The 18,420-nt window shown below is 30.8% G+C and overlaps 2 protein-coding genes across 2 annotated transcripts in view; one reads left to right on the top strand and one right to left on the bottom strand.

The window, feature by feature from the left end:
- Positions 1 to 17,367, top strand: part of LOC129000685 (uncharacterized) — a 53,858-nt gene extending 36,491 nt beyond the window's left edge. The window contains exons 2-6 of the mRNA XM_054427647.1: positions 13,767 to 13,865; positions 14,874 to 14,961; positions 15,898 to 15,971; positions 16,660 to 16,789; positions 17,114 to 17,367. Coding sequence (XP_054283622.1) covers positions 13,788 to 13,865; positions 14,874 to 14,961; positions 15,898 to 15,971; positions 16,660 to 16,789; positions 17,114 to 17,367 — 624 coding nt within the window. The 5' untranslated portion in view covers positions 13,767 to 13,787. The remainder of the gene's footprint in view (positions 1 to 13,766; positions 13,866 to 14,873; positions 14,962 to 15,897; positions 15,972 to 16,659; positions 16,790 to 17,113) is intronic.
- Positions 727 to 8,584, bottom strand: LOC129000087 (uncharacterized). The gene is made up of 6 exons (XM_054426966.1): positions 8,482 to 8,584; positions 4,965 to 5,054; positions 3,598 to 3,667; positions 2,825 to 2,910; positions 2,132 to 2,273; positions 727 to 1,341 (listed from the first exon to the last, which is right to left on the bottom strand). The coding sequence occupies exons 2-6, from the start codon at positions 5,037 to 5,039 to the stop codon at positions 1,277 to 1,279; spliced, it is 438 nt and encodes a 145-aa protein (XP_054282941.1). The 5' UTR covers positions 5,040 to 5,054; positions 8,482 to 8,584; the 3' UTR covers positions 727 to 1,276.
- Positions 17,368 to 18,420: the final 1,053 nt, after the last annotated feature.

The following is an 18,420-nucleotide window of genomic DNA, read 5'->3' as shown; positions in this document are numbered from 1 at the left end:
GGAATTGCAACTAATAAGGAAATATTTAAATGTAAACTAGTAAGAGCCAAACTTATTTGTTAATTAATGAATAATTCAAACTGAATAGCATAAAATTACAAGGAATGTCAACTTATCTTTGTTCAACAGTTCAAGTTCGTAATTTTAACCGCTATTTTGTCTAGGATAAACAACTTTGATCAGATTTGCGGCACTCTCTTCTCCGATTGTTTGCGTCCTACCTCTATTATAGGACCCTAGGCTCTATTCTGGGTTCGTTTAACATATTATTTCATACTAGGACTAGAGGGTTGCAGCATTATCACTTGGATATAATCTATTGGTGATTGGTGGGAATTTCACCCGTGACATCAGAGACGGAAGGGCCACACTTTACCACCAGACCAGCCCACTTTTCTCGTGTTAACAGAAACTATTCCCTCCTTTTCAGATCAACTTTCAACTCCTTGTGGACGCCTGTTATACATTTTAGGTTACAACCTAAATCCTATTTTCTAATAACTAAATATTTGATTTGGGAGCAAACATTTAGAATTAATAACTTGCTTAAAAATGCACCCTAATTTGTTTCTTGATTTTTTTAACCTGAATAATCACAACAATTAACGTTTTACATTTTTATTTTGTTTTAAGTTCGTAGTGATTTCTCATTATTATTTTTGATAAGGTTCCGTAGGGAGTCAAAGAAATCACAAGGCGTATTTTTAATACGAAACGTGTTTTAATCACAAATAAAACACACATTTTATTATACAGTATACAAAACAAACTGATATGATAAAAGACTAAACGAATTGATGTGTATACAATTATAGGTTGATTACAACAGTTATAAGTTTTATCGTTATTATTATTATTTTATAAAAAACAATTCATACAAACACAAAAGAATATATACATATATACTAGAATTGTTTCATAAAGGTGTGTATTAGACCCTGAGGGTGTACTGATGTGTGTACTGAGCTATTTTGGATTCTGATAACGATTTTAACCAATAAAATTACTATTGTGGTGGTTTAAATGTCGTGTTCATTTAAAATCGGCTTATAAAAATATACGAAAAATAATTCCAGCAGGGACAGACCTTTTACAGAGGTGGACAATTATAATGCAACTAAAACTTTATTGAAAGGAAAACGTTTGATTCGTTAGGTTTCTATAAGTTGTGGATTTTATATTGTAAGCAGTAATTGTATAGGTTTGCTGATTAATATGCAACCAAAGATCTCCGGAAAATTGTTCATAGTATACAACAACGATAAGGTCACAAGTTTCACATATGATCTTCCATTTCCTTGTAGAAGCTGTAGACTACGACAACCAGATATGTTTGTATAACTGAAATCAAATTTGAACAACAATTTATACTACATATTAAAACTACTACACAATACAGTTCTTACGTAGACTCAAGCAGGAACACAGCGCGGCGTGTGTCGCGTTTAACACAGTGAAAAGGAATAATTCAGCCAGAGTATTCTGTTTACATTCAAGCTAAGCTAAGTATATAGGTTTGAAATAAAATTCAAATAATTAAACAAAAGATGCTATAAACAAAATAGACAGTTTGTTATTTATTAAATTTCTAGAGTACCAGCTGTTATATATAAATATATATATGGTTTACCATTGTTAGGTTAACATTATTAACCTCTTTTTAGTTAAATTTTTACTGCTTCGGGAATTATTCAACAAAATCGTTAAGGCCGAATAGCCTTATACACCGAAAGTACCCCAAAGATATTTTTCATAAATCCACAAACAAAATTTTAATACTAAATCCTTAATCAAAAGGCTTAATATTTCAAAAAAAGTTTATTTGGAAAACAATATTGGTGGCCAACATGGACAATTAATTACGATTGTTCGAGAAACTGTGTCCTGAAAATCGTTATCTTTGTCCAAAGCATGATTTTTTTAGATTCATAAACGTTAAAATTTTGGGAATCCTTCACGCAACATCCTAAATCAAACACCTGATACAATTTCAAAGCCTTATAACATTTTCCCTTTACATTTTTCTAAACCTTAAGTAACTTTTAGGATGAAAAATATGTGATCGATAGGTATGCCTATGATTCTATCTAACGATACTGAATGAAAGGAATATTTTTTTAATAATACTCACGCCACACGATAATACTAGAGCAGATCACCATAGCAACGTTACTAAAGGCTGCGTAGATGAGCAGAAGAATCACCATGATAATATTAATGACAATCAGTGCCGCTTGTAGAAAGACGTAAAAGTATACGGACTTTCTGTGGTGCTGGAAATAATTCAAATTAATTAACATAATATTTATGCAAACCTTAACTTAGGTAAAATAATTGGGTTTGTTTTAAACTTCATATTTATATTGTACGTTTTCTTGATAAATAATTTCATACGTCCAATTGGGGTCTAAAATAAATATTAGGACATTTGTATGTGCAATGAATGTATATAAACATGTTTGTGTTTTGGCTATGAAATAATGTAAAAAATTCCAAAATTTTTTCTTAGGCATATGTTTCTTGCTTATAAAAATTAAGTAAAATTAAGCTCACAAGGAATGAGAAATGTTATTCAGTGTAGTGATATCCGTGTTTTTAAGAAAAAATACATGGCATTCAAAAAGGTACACTATTTTCCACATAAACAGCCGCTTATTCGAAAAGAAATATTCCAAGATATTCCATTTTTATTATATGTAAAATCCAAGCAGTGTATTTTTCAATCCGCATTTGGCGGTACTATTATATGTGCAGCAGAACTAACAAAAACAGGTATTGAGGAACAAATGAAAAATGACAAATGAGTAACTAAGACAATTCTTACCGTATACACGCCATAAAGTAGACCTATGGCCACCAATACTTGCAAGCACCCTAAGATGATGTTGGACCAGGAACCAGCGGCGGTTGCTGAAAAGTTAGAATGACTCAAATATAATGACCTACCTAATTGTTAGCTTAGTTATAAACTCAACATCATTGTAAATATAATAATTTATTACAAGTTTTGCCTTCATATTGTACAATATGACACTTTTATATTGCCAGAAATATAAAGTAATTTACAAACCTAAACGAAGGTTTATGGTGCATAGCTACAAAAATGTTATAAATGCATTAATCATGTTTTTTTTATAATATAAAATCACTTCAAGAGCGATTCAGTAAACGGCTGTAACAAAATGCCATAAACTATTTGTCGTCTAAGCAAAGCATTTTAACTGCAAATGTACACATGGTGTCATCGACTTGCGGATTATACTGTCGATATCAAGAATAGTAGACGCCCCACAACACATACATTGAAAGGTTTTTTTTTTAAAGAGGTTGGCGGCCTCTTTTAATTTTGCATTTGCCCGTCCGCATAGACTAAGCGCCCGTGCGTGGATCGTTTGCAGCAAAGCAAGGAGTGAGCCGGTACAGTACAAAGGTGAACTGTACTGATAAAATGTTATCGGCAGTGACCAGGATCCGAACCCACGAAATCGCTGCCTTGGGCCCGAAGTCCGCGACGCTACTGAATGAGCCAGTTATGAGTCATGGTGACAAAAGTTAAGTAGTGGTACTTATTTTAAATATATCATTATAATTACTTACAAGCTAGTTCACTTTGTTGTCCAGAAGACCTCGCTGTAATGTTGGCAGCTACGTTTAAAATTCCGAACACCTGAAAACATTAAATTGTAAGTTTTACGGCAAAAAATAATATTTATAAGTAGCCTAATTAAACATAAATTACTGTTCAATTAAAATCATAGTATGCCCTGCCAGATGACATTCTTTGATGTAGTAATTAAAGTACTAGAGATGAGCCAAAGCTCACATTTTTTGCTAGTACAAAAACTCTATTGGAACACAAAAAAGCTATCCAAAACCATGTCATACAAGTAATGATTTAAAAATGCCTCTAAGGAAATGATTATTTTTCTTAAACGTGAGTCTATGGGGAAAAACAAATTTATAAAATTAAAACGTCACTCCTTTAATACCAAACACACCAGGTTAGGTTAGGTTAGGTTGAAACAACACATTTCAAATTAAAGTAAACAATTAAATGTACCAATAACCTAACCTAACCTAAAATAATCTACTGTGGTGTATAACAGAAACCCCCTGCTGTGGTTGGGGTAACAGGAGAGTACGAGAAACCCCTACAAGAATTCAAAACCTAACTGATTACCACAAACCAAAATTAAGTTAAAATAAAAATAAAAACTATACATAGCAGTATTTTAAAATCGAAAATAAATACAATCGTTTTAATTGGTTAATAGGTTAAGATGTTTCATTCCTTGTTATAGTCAGACTTTCACTCATGAATCTCAATAAGAGTGCGTAATGCATAGTTAGGCAAGTAATCATTGACACCAAGTTGTGTTGTCCAATTGATTGTGTATTTGACCGAAACAATCAAAAGTGCATCGGCGAATGCTTAGGTCATAAGCTATTAAACAATTATGTACTAACCTGTATAAAAACAATTGCTCATGGGAAATTATTCCTTTTGTTTGTAATTGTTATTTACGACAAACTTAGTGTCAATTGCAATAAGTAATGTGTAAAACAGGGCTAGAACCTAGGGTCTTAGATAGTGAAGGTGGGAAATGGAAAAAGAACCAATTGCACAAAACAGCAGTTAAGTTATGTGTATTAAGTTATGTGATGTATCATGCTGATAAATATTACATACACTATTGTTTTAGTGGTTGTTACGAATTGATCAAATGATTTCGTTAGCTTTATGTTGCAATCATGAGTACAAAACTTACATATTTAAGATACACATAGTAATATGTCGGAAAAATGAAGTTGTCTTTGAAAAAAACCTCGTCACTTAATTCAGTAACATTTTATACATTAGTACTAAGAGAAAAATGATCAACAACTATAATGGATATCTAAAAACACAAAAAGCTTCAGATAAATTTAGTTTTGTAAGATATTTTAGAAATATTTATATTTACCGTTTGAATCCATCCTATGATCAGAGTCCCTGTCCGCACTGAGAAGCAGAAACAGCAGTTCGACGTTGTTACCATTTTAGAGTATGATTACTGTAACATTAGAACACATTATTATAGATATATCAATGAACCCCAAAAATCTCATACAACAACAACACAAACATATCAATGAGCTCTGTGAAAATTTAAGCCACATAAAAAAATATTGTCAAACAGTTTTTCACTGATAAACGTTATACAGTAACAAAAAAATTGGTTATACAAATAACTGATGCAGCACCTTCTACGTATAAATAATATACAGTAATGATCTTTAAAAAATCCCCACTCTGAACTATTTGAAGATTCTTAATAGAAGGTATTGGAAATGCTAAGAAAATTACACATATAGTTTTAAACGGAAAACAAACTAATGTTTGTAGGCCTAATTATATTTACATGGCTTCTACTCTTCCACTTATCAGAAGTACTGTATAATTATTTCGGATAGAATGAGCTAATTAATCTGAGTTCTAAAAAATGAGACTAGAAAATTTGATTAAGCCTAAAAACAGTTCTAAAAACGGTGTAATTCAACCTTTGGGGTTGGTGGAATAAATTAAACACCCTAATTCTAAATATTTTATGCAGAGCATTCTATGAGCTCTTAAATTTGGTAACTTTGTTAATCAAACGGGAAACTTAGAACCAATCATACTTGAAGGAAAGTTACTGGAATGTAGGATTATGAAACTACAAACTGAGGGAAGAGTGAATGTAAACAAACCATTAGTTACTAAAATTAGTCATTTGCCATCTAAATTGGTATTTCATAGGCCAGTAAGATAGCAGTTTCCTAACTAAAATGGGTCATTATGCAATAGACAATGTATTTACGGAAAATATTTACAAAGGAAACGCTAGTAATACAAAGCGTTGGTTCTCCTATGGACAAGGCTTAAAAAGCCTTTGCTACAGTAATATTTAAAACATAATGACAAAAAGTGAAAATGTTATCTGTACAACCAATGTATAGGGGTCTAGTATTAAAAATCAATTCTTTAACAGTAAATTTCAACATTGCAGCACACATTTCTATTACTTACTTTATACTAATATATTTATTGACTGAATATATACACAAAAAGTAGAAGATATTTTAATACATTTTTGTGCAAAACCATTCGGTTCCCCTGGTTACCGTAATACCTTATTACGCAACGATCGCATAGGGACAGTCTTTATGACACAAGTCGAAATTTAAGATACAAGCCTTGGCGAGTGCCTTAAAAACTTCTACTAGTGTCGTTAACACTATTTACGTGAGGTGCGTCGACAGTGTTTTAATTACTACAAATCATTACTCATAACTTCTAGAAGAGGTCATATGCGATTTATTCACCATCGGCAAGTTTGGTTAGTTAGTTTAGGTTATGATAGTTTAATTTTATAATATATATTTTATAGCCTATATATATATATATATTTAAAAATATCGATTATCAATCAATATTTTCAATTCGATAGTTTCAATCGATGTTAGCATAGCCCAGTTAAGAAACTGTACCCTAAACAGCTGATAATTTGATTAATTAAATAAACTGTTACCTTGTTCAATATCATTTGATTCTTCTTATGACGACCGGTATCGTGACGACAGTTACATTATCAGGTCAATCCTCATAGAACGATTCGTTAAGTATACATAAAGTTTTTACCGAACACAAAACACTTAATATTTACAAAGTATTTACAGATAGAAACCGTCCCGATGCGTACACATTTACGTCGAGCCGGCCGCGACTGGAGTTACGTCGAGGGTCAAAGTGACGTCATCCGAATCAGCTGATCGGTGGTTTCTGTTTTCCTTTCTCTGTCTAATTTGATGACGTTTCAAACAACTCGTTCGCCTGACTGTTGATTTTGTCATTTAAAATATGTTTTGTTTCTATTTTAAATGTCTTATATATTTCAATATTGTCTAGAGCTGTTGTTTTGACTTTATTGTTGCATGTGTGAATTACTGTCATATTTTCTTCGATTTTTAAATAGTTTTAGTTGCTACTGACTAGATTTTATCCGTAATTAGACTCTTGTATGTTGGTGTTCTTTGGTAAATGTTGCAATAAGGTGTGGCTTCGCTCACGAAAATTTTAATTAAAAAGTTAAATGTTAGATTTTATAGGCCAAAAAAATTATTCGACAAAAACATATTAGGCCTAAATGCAATTAGTTAATATAGTTAAGCTTGTGTGCCTAAAGAAGTTAGAACTAAGGGAAATCATTCTTTATTTACAAAATTTACTGCCCTTCCACCAAGAGCTTCGGTCTCCTCACTCTGAAACCACCTACAAAATATGTTTTTGACGAGGATACTATTCCCGCTGTATCTCTTTTCAGTTAGGTATAAATGCTTAAACCTAATTTTCCAATAGGACGGTTAGTTCTCCTATAACTTTATTTTAAAGTAGTATGTATCTTAAAATAACGTAAAATCTAAAAATCTTGCAGGATGTTTTATTGTGGTTCTCAAAGCCATCAAAGGATCTAAACAATTACAGGTCTACAGGATATACAGTGTTTATTATGAAGTTTTTGTGTGTGTGAATGTACATATACAATCGAAATACCTCAAATAAAAAGTAAAAGTCACTATAAACAATTTATATCATACATTTATCTACAAAAAAAAGAAAAAAAAAACACGTTTGAAATATTCTTCAACATTAAGCAAATGCCCTATTGTGGTATTGGCATCATCCTATATCTAGCTAGGAATGGACGGGATTGTACCTTTCAAACACTTCTGACCTTCTCTCTGGAAAACCAACTATATTTAAATAGTTATTAAGTGATTGGAGAAGGCAAGTGCCATTCCTTCAAATAATACATTAAACTCGTAAGCAAATAATTGTTCCTTTCATATTGACATTCTGAACACATAAAATGATATACTGTTATTAAATTACAGAGAACACACCAATCTTCAAAACCACAACGGATGAGGAGGGCCTCACCACATTCAGAATTGTTTATGAATCTAAATTTAAAAATTTGTTACGTAGTAAAACACTTTTTGTAGACACAAAGATAATGTAAATATTCTCATTTCATCCAAAAAAGTATATCCAGCTGTTCCCTTCATTAATTGTGCGATTTCAAAAGTATTCATTTGTTCAAATGAAAACAAACCTTTTCCCAATAAGTATAACATGGGAACTTTAAATGCCACTGAGGAAGAGCCCTGGTGGCATTTAGTGAAAATGCATCTTATTTCACACCTAGATATTGATTGGAACCTCCTTGCCGACTCCTGAGTTTTTGTGACTTGAAGTTTTTTCGGATATAGTGATCAGTAAGTCAGTGAGGGCTATTTTGCTTTTATAAGTGAAGATTGATAACTTTATACATTTATAACATTTGAACTTAAATTCCTAATTGCAATTAAAAGAAATATCAGACAAATTTTACCACATGTATTTAACAACATAGTATCCTACTTAACAGACTTACGTGAATTACTTATTTCTATACCTACTTGTTAAAGAATCCCTAGTTGAGCGGAGCGAGCGAAGCTTACGTCTTTCACGCACTACGTTCCTGCTAGTACTGAAAGTAAGGGTCAGCTGAGCATTATCAGGCACTAGCACTCATCAGCCGGTGTCATTATCTTTGAAAGCTAATTGGGACACTGTTGTCTTTCTGATATGAACGTCATAGTTTAAGTGATTCATGATGTTAGAGTTTGATTGATTACATTGTATATATAATATGTAATTGGTTTACCTAATATTATATATTTTCTACTAATTACATTTAACTCAATGTATAATATAAAACGAATGTTAAGTCATTTGGAATTGCAACTAATAAGGAAATATTTAAATGTAAACTAGTAAGAGCCAAACCTATTTGTTAAGTAATGAATAATTCAAACTGAATAGCCTAAAACTACAAGGAATGTCAACTTATCTTTGTCCAACAGTTCAAGTTCGTAATTTTAAACCGCCATTTTGTCAAGGATAAACAACTTTGATCAGATAGGTGGCACTCTCTTCATAGATTTTGTTGCGTCCCACCTTTATTATAGGACCCCAGGCTCTATCTCGGGTTCGTTTAACATATTATTTCATACTAGGACTAGAGGGTTGCAGCATTGACACTTGGATAAAATCTATTGGTGATTGGTGGGAATTTCACCCAAGACATCGGGGACGGAAGGACTACACTTTACCACTAGACCAGCCCACTTGTCTCGTGTTAACAGAAACTATTCCCTCCTTTTCAGATCAACTTCCGACTCCTTGTGGACCTTCCACAGAAAGATATAAAAACTATTGCCTTGTTTAAGTAAATTTTAATACTTCCATTGTATTCAGTGGTTAAAAAATTAATCCATGCAATGCCTGCGTATAAAAGTAATTTGTATGTAATGTAGCAAGTTAAACTAAAATATTATTGTTTAATGTGTTTTCATGATTGCATTTGTCATAGCGTAATTGATGGTTAGATCAATACATTGTCCAAATTTCAAATATAATAATCGCTGTCAAACCAATTATTATTATTGACTTTCTTTATAGCTTGAAGATAGGGATCTCTGGTTGTGAAATACTATTACTTCACAAGCTTAATATTTGTACAGTGTAATAAAGTACAAGCTATAAACGTTTCTTAGTACAATACAGTTAATCTCATACACCATTTTCTGAATTAACATTGTTAACATGTCAAACAGTAGGGTAATAAAACTACACAAAAAAGTTAAATATGGTGTTGCAGTTATTTTTTATTTCAGACAACTATATCTTCGTCCTCAGAACTTTCAATTGACGAGTTTCGCAGTTGAAGCATTCGTATCTCTTGAGTGTATTTGCAAAATATCACTGAAGCGAACACGAAAACAACTGCAAATAAGACAAATCAGGAATAGTAAAATTCAAAATGAGTCATTCATGATTTTTTGGTAAGTACCCCTCCTAACTCAAAACTATGTCAAAATAAAATTGCCATCTTTAAAATGTGATCTCGATCTCATGAATGTTGTAGATTTATTACCTACGTTTTTCTTACTCAATTTGGTAATAAAAAATTGGGGTTAATAAAATGGTAATTTCCAAAAAATGATAAGCATACCTGTTAAGGAGTAATGACCACCTTTTAACGTGTAAGTTGTGTCTGCTAAAACTATTGAAAAAAATTTAATAATGAATATAAGATGTTAGAGCAAATTTTAGCCAATCATAGCTTTAACCCTTTTATAAAATTTTCCATTGACATAAGTAATTAATTGTTTCCACACAAACATCGTGACCAGAATTTAATATTAAGTTATATTAAGACCGGGGTTTAATATTAAGGTAGACCTACTGTGAATACCTAATTGATACAATATTTTACCTAATGAATTTAAATCACCAATGAAACGAAACCATTCAGCTGTCATATTTTCTGTCAGTGCTTCGTTCATTGTGAAGAGTAAAACAGTGAAAACCATGCGACATAACGTCAATATTGAAAATAGAGATATCGTTCCCTTTAACATGAATTGACATTCCTGAAATAAAATACTAATTAACACAATTTCAATTCTAACAAAATTTTTTAGTACGATTCTTATGTCTCTTAACTAATTTAATACTTTTGCAGAAGTATCTTGGTATTCAATTCATTCAAAACATTATATATGTGGTTTTGTGTATTATTATTTGTTAATTTCCCCGATTATGTAAGTTAATAACTCCTTTTTGAATCACGTACAAATCAAAATGTAAAAAAAAATTGCAACCTATTTTATAATCCCTTTATTTTTTACCATAGACATAAATTATTTTTCTTTAATATCAAATTTCTTTATATATTTAATAGCAAAAATATATATTATATTTTTCATAAACCGCAATTTTAATCAATCAATTTATCAATCATTGAGATACAGATGTCATATACACTACAAAAAATCTGTTCAAAATATTATTAGTCAAGGATGAGTGTAGAATGCGGAGAGATGATCTTTGTAGCTTTGTAACTAACTAAGATCAGCTGTTTCATTAGCCAGTATAATTTATTTCAATAACGATCAGGAACAGCTGGCCCTAGTTTCGAACCATCAAAAAACTGACTTTTCTCCGGATCGAACTGGTGACCTTTTGATTGAAATCACTATAACCTCATGTCTAAACCAACCAGTTAATGAAATAAATTACACATATATATGTATATAACAAGGCGAATAAATAAAAACTTCTTACCCTCCATGATTTTACAATGATCAAGACACAAACCAAAATAAAGAGACAACTTGTCAAATTGTCAGCAAAGAAAACTGAAACAGAAAATCTTAAACTGAAATATGAAATTCTATTAGATTTATCTTTGTTGTTGTTGCCTGCATTATTGTATGTATAATTTTTGTGTTCCTCATATTATTTCAGAACTTGACAACAACAACAAAGATAAAATTCAAAATAATTCAAGCTGTTTCAACAAAACATAATAAGAAATAGAATTTTTACTGTGCACTGTACTAGCTTTTAAACTTACCACCCATTGGTTACTGGCATTAATTAGAAACATATTAAAAACATTTTATGAGGAAATAAGTTTTATTGTGAAATAAGAAAATTTAACACAAAAAGCGTGAAGAATCAGTTTTTTTGAATTTATATATAAATGAATAGTTAGTTGGTGTAGTCATGTATATTTATATAAGCAGGTTCTAGATTACTGCACATTAGTATTTCAATGTAAATGGTGTTTAAACTGTATTGAAGCATGTAAATATAATAAAATAAAATTAGTATTCCAAATAATTTTTGTTGCTCAACCCTCTTCGGCAAGTGAGTTAAGTCTTGAGATATTAAATTCCTTAAATAACAAGGAATAAAATGTCTTCCAAAGCCTACCTTTAATAAGAAAAAGTTAATGTTAAGTTAGTGTTTAAAGTATTATTATGTTAACAAATAACGTTTAAAGGTTTATTTCGTGAAGTATACATGTAACTATATATGATAAAAATCGAATTTGAAAGTATAAAGTTACTTATTATTGTGTTTTATAAGATGCTATAAAAATGTTTTGTGTATCAGATGATTTTTAAATTACTTTTTTCTAAAGTAGAAGTACATAAGCTAATCAATGAGTAAACACTACACTACAGTTATACACTATACTTACCAATAGTATAGGTCTCATTCCATATTTCAAGGTCACGATTTAGTAATACTTGTATACCTGAGGCTATGATTTTAAACGAATTCAGGACCTGAAAGTATGATTTATAAAATACAAGAATGTAATGTTGAAAACAATATTAGAAAGTTGTACGTATGTTATACCTTCTAACTTTACATTAATTTTACAAAGCAAATTACTGTAAACAAATATTGGTCTACCACCCTTTATGTTAATGTGCAATATAAAGCATATCTCATTACTGGGATTGTTATAATAAATTGTTAGGACATTTTTGAATGATTGTACAAAATATCACAATCACTGTTTACATTTTTGATTTCAGCCACTGTATAAAAAAAGGGAGTTTCATATAGTTTTTAAGTCACCATGCTTTTGGGTTTATTCAGTTTATAAACCACACGGAGTGATCAAAAATATTAAACCATACAACTGCCAACTAAAACTTAAGTATTATTAGATTATATTTTGGATATGTAAACGTTTAGTTTGGTTGTTATAGGGCTTAAAATAATAAGTAATGGTATTTTAGTATTTAAATCTTCTAGCTGTTAAAATGATTAATGAAGAATTTTACCAACATTAAACTTATAAATTAATTTCCTCATATGTAATATTATGATAGTACCTATTGTCTACTTTCATTTTTTTTCCAAAGCTTAACTAAAGGTATTTTAATCTTATCAAATTGCTAGTTTGTTAGTTTTGTCAATAATACAACTTTAAAGTAAAGTTAACTTACAATGATGCAAATACATAAAGACACACTAGTGGCGAAGAGGGAATACGAACCACCACAGCAAGTTGGCTCGCACTGGGGAAGCATACACATCTGGACAGTAATAATATGTTAATATAATAAATTTTAAACACTTTGGTATATACAAATAAAAATAATCTGCATTATTGCAGCAAAACATACCACATAACTTTAAAGACAAAGAGAGAGAGCTTAGATTGTAACAGAAGAGGTACCTACTCAACATTTTATCTTTAAACGTACCTACTAATCTTACAATATGTGTTAATGACACATTTATTGTTATATTGTATCATGGCTAAACAAATAGTGAATATTGTCAAAGTAATTTATTATCGTAATAGTGTTTCTTATCACAGCCACTTCTTACCTTTATGACGTATTTATTTGAAATTTTCTATTAATATATCAAAACTTTTTTGTTAAAGCAGTGTTGCTAAGATTCAGAAAAAGTTAGTGTTAAATGGTTTGAACTATATTTTAAATCTCAGTACTCTTCAATATAAATTATATACCTAGTAGGTTGTCTTCATCAGGTAAGCTTCGACATCATCTTAAGGGGTCTGCAGTGTTTCTAAACCTTTTTAGGTATTTATACATCCATATGGGCAAGTTATTAATGATTTACTCATCAATCACAAACGGCCGTTTCACATTAAAATTAATATAGGGTGAACATAAAAGAAGTGAACAACTTTGAACATCAATTTGTCGGAAACTACGGGTCCGACATCGCTGCGGTTGGTACCAGCGAGTCGGAAAACTCCTTAAGTTTTGTCTCAAACAGCTGATTGCTGTCGTATAGTAATAAAATAGTTTTTTTCTGCCTTTAAACCCTTTATAATTATTTATCAATGAAATTTTTTCAGGTTTGCACAGTTTATAAAATAATGAAGCCAGTTTTAACCCAGTTCTGCTGCACAACTCCTCTTAGATCAGGCTGCAAAGTGATTGGTGCTTTTCTAATCGTAAGTAAACGACTCAAACTGATTACCTAAATACGTTAATTATATTTTACTGACAAAATTGTAATGAAAATAGAGTTTCTGGTACTCTTTGCTGTATTTACAGTAAAAAATAAAATAAAAAATAACACCTAACATAAATTGACGGCTTGGTCAACTGGGGGAAAATAAGAGAAACAAAGACCTTTAAATCGTAAAACTGTGCCAGCAAAGTATTTATTGATAATTACGAAGTAGTATATTCTAATACGAGGTAAAGGCTAGTTTACTGGCACTGTACTTAAACTCTATTATGCCTAATAGAGTGCAGTTTTTGGTAACTCCATAAAAATAAGAAGAATCTTTTGATAAGGGGGGTTATTTGAAATAACAGATGGTGCAACGATGCATGTAAGAGGAGTGTTTGTTTAATGAGTGGATGAAACTTGCATATTATTCGTATTTGTAAAAATCTATAAAAAAAAAAAAAAACACATTCATAAAAACAAAACCTTTACTCATTATTTCATTCATAAGCAATATATACAAAAGATTTTGTCAACCCGATGAATAATCATCCAAATATTATGATCCTAAATCGCTGCTTCAGTTTCTTTTTGAAAACTCTTTCTATAGCAGTAGCGAGTCTTTGACTGTTAAACGGGGTGGAGCGTAAAAAGATGGTGTCAAAACATGAACAATAATGCGAATAAAAAGGGTTGGGAGTTTATAAATATAATACTTTCGTCGCTGTTAATTTTTGATAGACCTTAAGTTTTGAAATCTCCTTTTTGATACTATTGTTTGCAAAGTTATATGAAATGAATTCCTTACTTTGTATATATTGTACACACTGCATTATATAAATAAATTACCTATTTCCCTTAATTACTAGATTATTTGCTTTCTATTGGGGTTTCGTTGTTGAATTAAATAAAAAAAAACCTATTAAAACCCATATTGGTGGGTTTTAATAATAGTAATTAGTAGAGAAATGTGTCTTTGGTAAAAAATATATCATTGTTAATTTAGATATCTGCGACATTGTATTTGGGCCGGCATTTTACTCAGCATCAACCAATTGAGTCAGACGAAAGAGTTGCACAATTTCTTAAACTAGGTGAGTATAACTGCAAAAAAATAATTTTCTCCATTAATAATAGTAAAACTTCTTATACTGCTCTAGCTTAGGTTTTAGAGCCGTCGGTTTACGGAACTGTGAAGATGGTTGATACGGTGGTGGCAGAATGTTCGTTCCTTATGTATTAACAAGTTAAAAAAATAATGGAAAACATATATAATCAGCTTTTATAGTAGCATGTCTCAGAATATTCAATAAAATTAATAGATCAGGACATCAGATTAGAGTTGGACGAATTATTATAGAATTAAAAGAAATACGGTACTTAATAAATATGACCTAAATAAATAGGCCCATTAGTATCTTCATTATTAAATATCAAATTCTTCATTAAAATATAGCACAACAATTAGTTATCATAGACTTAAGCTTCCTTGACATTCCTTTATATTTATTTTCACTATATTTTTTTATATAGTACGAACATGAGTTACCATTGGGTTAATAGAAAAGTAAAAAAAAAAAAAAACAGTACGGTAGGGAAATTACCTCTTTAAACCTTTTGGTACAATAGAAGAACCCCATTGCAATTCTTAAAATAAACTTAAAGAATATACAATGCACTTTTTTGATTAGATAAAAAAACTTTAGGGAAATTATCATTTTAAACTTTGTGGTACAATAGAAGAAACCCCAGTGGTGCATTTTTGATAATAAACTTAAAGAATATACAATGCACTTTTTTGATTGGATAAAAAAAACTGTCAAACTTTATTTTACACACTAACTATTATCATTGACACTCTAACATGTCGCACATTAGATGTCGCATTTTATTTTGGCAGGCTTTTTAGACCTATTCTCTTGAAAAAAAAAGGTTAGCCAATTATAATAATGAATTAGTATAGCTTTATTAAATTCCTTGTCATTATCTTTTAATACATGGTAAAACAAGAACTTTATAATCTGTTTTAGTTTCCACAATCTCTGTGGCTGGATCTGTATGCAGTTACATCATTGGAATCATCCTATTGGTCGGAGTTTACAAGGTAAATAGTAAACACCCTAAATATGATTCGTGAGTTCTAATGCACTAACTGTAATTCCTTCAAGTCATTACTTTGAAAAGCTAAACAATTAATTAGAAACTCTACTTTTATTTTGCAGGGTTGGTACGTTACAGGATAAAACCGGTTTCATTGTTCTATTTAGCGCACACAAGTTTCCAATTTAATTTAATATATATATAAATTTTTTTAGGTTAAGTTATGTGGAATATTTAACACTACTTGCTTTAATCCTATTCTTCAACAAGGATGAATATTTAGGTCTAACAACGAAAGAGAAGATTACGTAAATGATATGTAAAAAAAGTTCGACATAAACTATAACTATAGAAAAAAATAATATACATGAAAATCATTTTCTAGAATATTAAAACAATTTTGAATTGTTAACAACGTAGTTGTCTGCGAATGTCAACTTACTTTTTTTTCTGCTAGATATACCTTAATCAACTCAAAATTGTTATACATCCAAGAGACGTAGCCCGAGGGAATTTTAACGACATGGACATAAAAAAAAAAACATGGACATGTGCTGGCTGGGTATGTATGTGATCTACCCTTAAAAGTCTTATTATATCAGTAGGTCTACGTGCCCGGAATGACACACATCAAATTTTTCATCTTTGCATCATAATGGATCACCACGACATTTACCGATTTTTTTTTACAGGATGTGCTGCAAATGTTACTTGGGTCTTCGGTATTGTTGTTCCTGTATGCAGTCAGTCTTCTTGCAGTTGCTGGTTATATGTTATACATTTGTCATGCGATATATTTTATCACTCTGACGATTTATGAATGTAAGTAATATTGAATATATTTGTTTTAGATATTTAGCGTTTAAAGCACACATTTGCAAAAGGGAAGCTTAAAAAAGTGAGGTTGGCAAAATCACTGATTCAGGTTGCCTTATCAACAGTCATAATTAATTGATGGAAAATTATTTAAATTTTCAAATAGTATGCATTGCGAACTTAAATTTTATCTGTTAGTATTTTCTAAACTCGTATGCACTTTAGAAAATATACTTAATATAAATAGACGAATACAAATTTTTTCACTATAACCAAAGTAGGCCTAGTGATATATTCTCTGAACCTAATGTGGCTCAACAACATTTTCAGTGGTGAACCTTTACTTCGCAATCGTTGTGTTCAGTTATTACCTAGAGAGAAAGGAAGAGACGCAGTTTTTGACAACTTTGGATGGACCAATGAGGTCTGCACTTGAACGACAAAGGGACCAAGCTAAAGAACAAGGTGGTCCCGACCCTATGAGGGCAGCTCTCATGAAATATAGAACCGATATTAAAGAAGAAAAAAGAAAGGAAAATCAACTAAATCAAGCAGGCTCCTCTCAGCCAACTACAGGGAATTAAAATTAAATTACAAATGTCATAAGATATTAAAAATTGAAAATATATCGACCGAAATGTTTTGTACTATTATTGTTTATTTTTTTCACAGTAAACTATAAATAAAGTACAATAAATTTCGTGAAAATGGGCTTATTCAAAGTTTTAAGAACATTGATTTTAAACGTTACACCATTAAAGGACACACAGTTGTATTTTAGTTACTTGACATTATTCAAGTAAAATATTTAAAATGATCCAGATTTTCTGAAAGTAGAAGATTGAATTTTAATGAAGATATCACTAAAATGCAATAAAATTCGTCCTCATTCAAGACTGGCGTATAGTAGAAATACATGCAATTTTGATGATAAGCGTCACTATTACCGTACCAAAGGTAATTTAGTCTACTATAACACTAGATATAGAAATAATTAGTAGTTAGATGGAAGTCACCTTCCTCAAGTGTTCAAGTAATGATCAGTTGTTCAAAGAAATTTAATTTTTTACATCATAAGCTATACAAAAAGAATTATGGAAAAATTTGTTAGGAATTTGTAGACAACGCCATGACATATCGTGAGGGTTTTAGCTAACACTGGGAAATAGTTTATTTTGGGAATATATAGCTCGAAATTTTGTTTATCTCAATAGCAAGCTTTAAAATACACGAGCACCTATGGGAACCGACAGTTTTTAGTTGTTGATTTAAATTTTTAGAGTAGTAACTACCATAACCACGGTCATATAGTGACGCCTTCAACAGCTGATGGGTTTGCATTACTCTACTGTTGTGCGGACCTGCGTTGGAACTATTGAAGGAAGCAGACTATGTCTACAACTACGAAACGAGTTCCTATGATACGCAATGTTATACAAGGTGATCAGAGAGGCCCTTTACCTTTTCTAGGTACCTTAACTTGAATGCTTTCCACCTACGAATTTCAAACCCCACTTTGCTAAGCCACCAAACCTACATTATACAGTACATTAAATGTAGGACAAAGGATAATTTTTTTGCGTAACCTCTAAATATTCAACAACATACTCTCTCAAAATGCTTAAAACTTTTAATTG

Source organism: Macrosteles quadrilineatus, unplaced genomic scaffold, assembly GCF_028750875.1.
Source record: "Macrosteles quadrilineatus isolate MER2022 unplaced genomic scaffold, UCM_ALF_1.0 Scaffold_8__2_contigs__length_117827958, whole genome shotgun sequence".
NCBI classification, from domain to species: Eukaryota; Metazoa; Arthropoda; class Insecta; order Hemiptera; family Cicadellidae; genus Macrosteles; species Macrosteles quadrilineatus.
This window is presented reverse-complemented; position numbering and strand designations above follow the sequence as displayed.

What these genes read in the sequence shown, in the direction of transcription:
- LOC129000087 (XM_054426966.1), bottom strand. Translation starts at nt 5,039, where the DNA reads ATGGTAACAACGTCGAACTGCTGTTTCTGCTTCTCAGTGCGGACAGGG. An exon ending in TACTTTATGGCGTGTATACG is followed by an intron (nt 2,274 to 2,824) that starts GTAAGAATTGTC and finishes AATTATTTCCAG; the next exon opens with CACCACAGAAAGTCCGTATA. An exon ending in CTCTAGTATTATCGTGTGGC is followed by an intron (nt 1,342 to 2,131) that starts GTGAGTATTATT and finishes ATTTGATTTCAG; the next exon opens with TTATACAAACATATCTGGTT.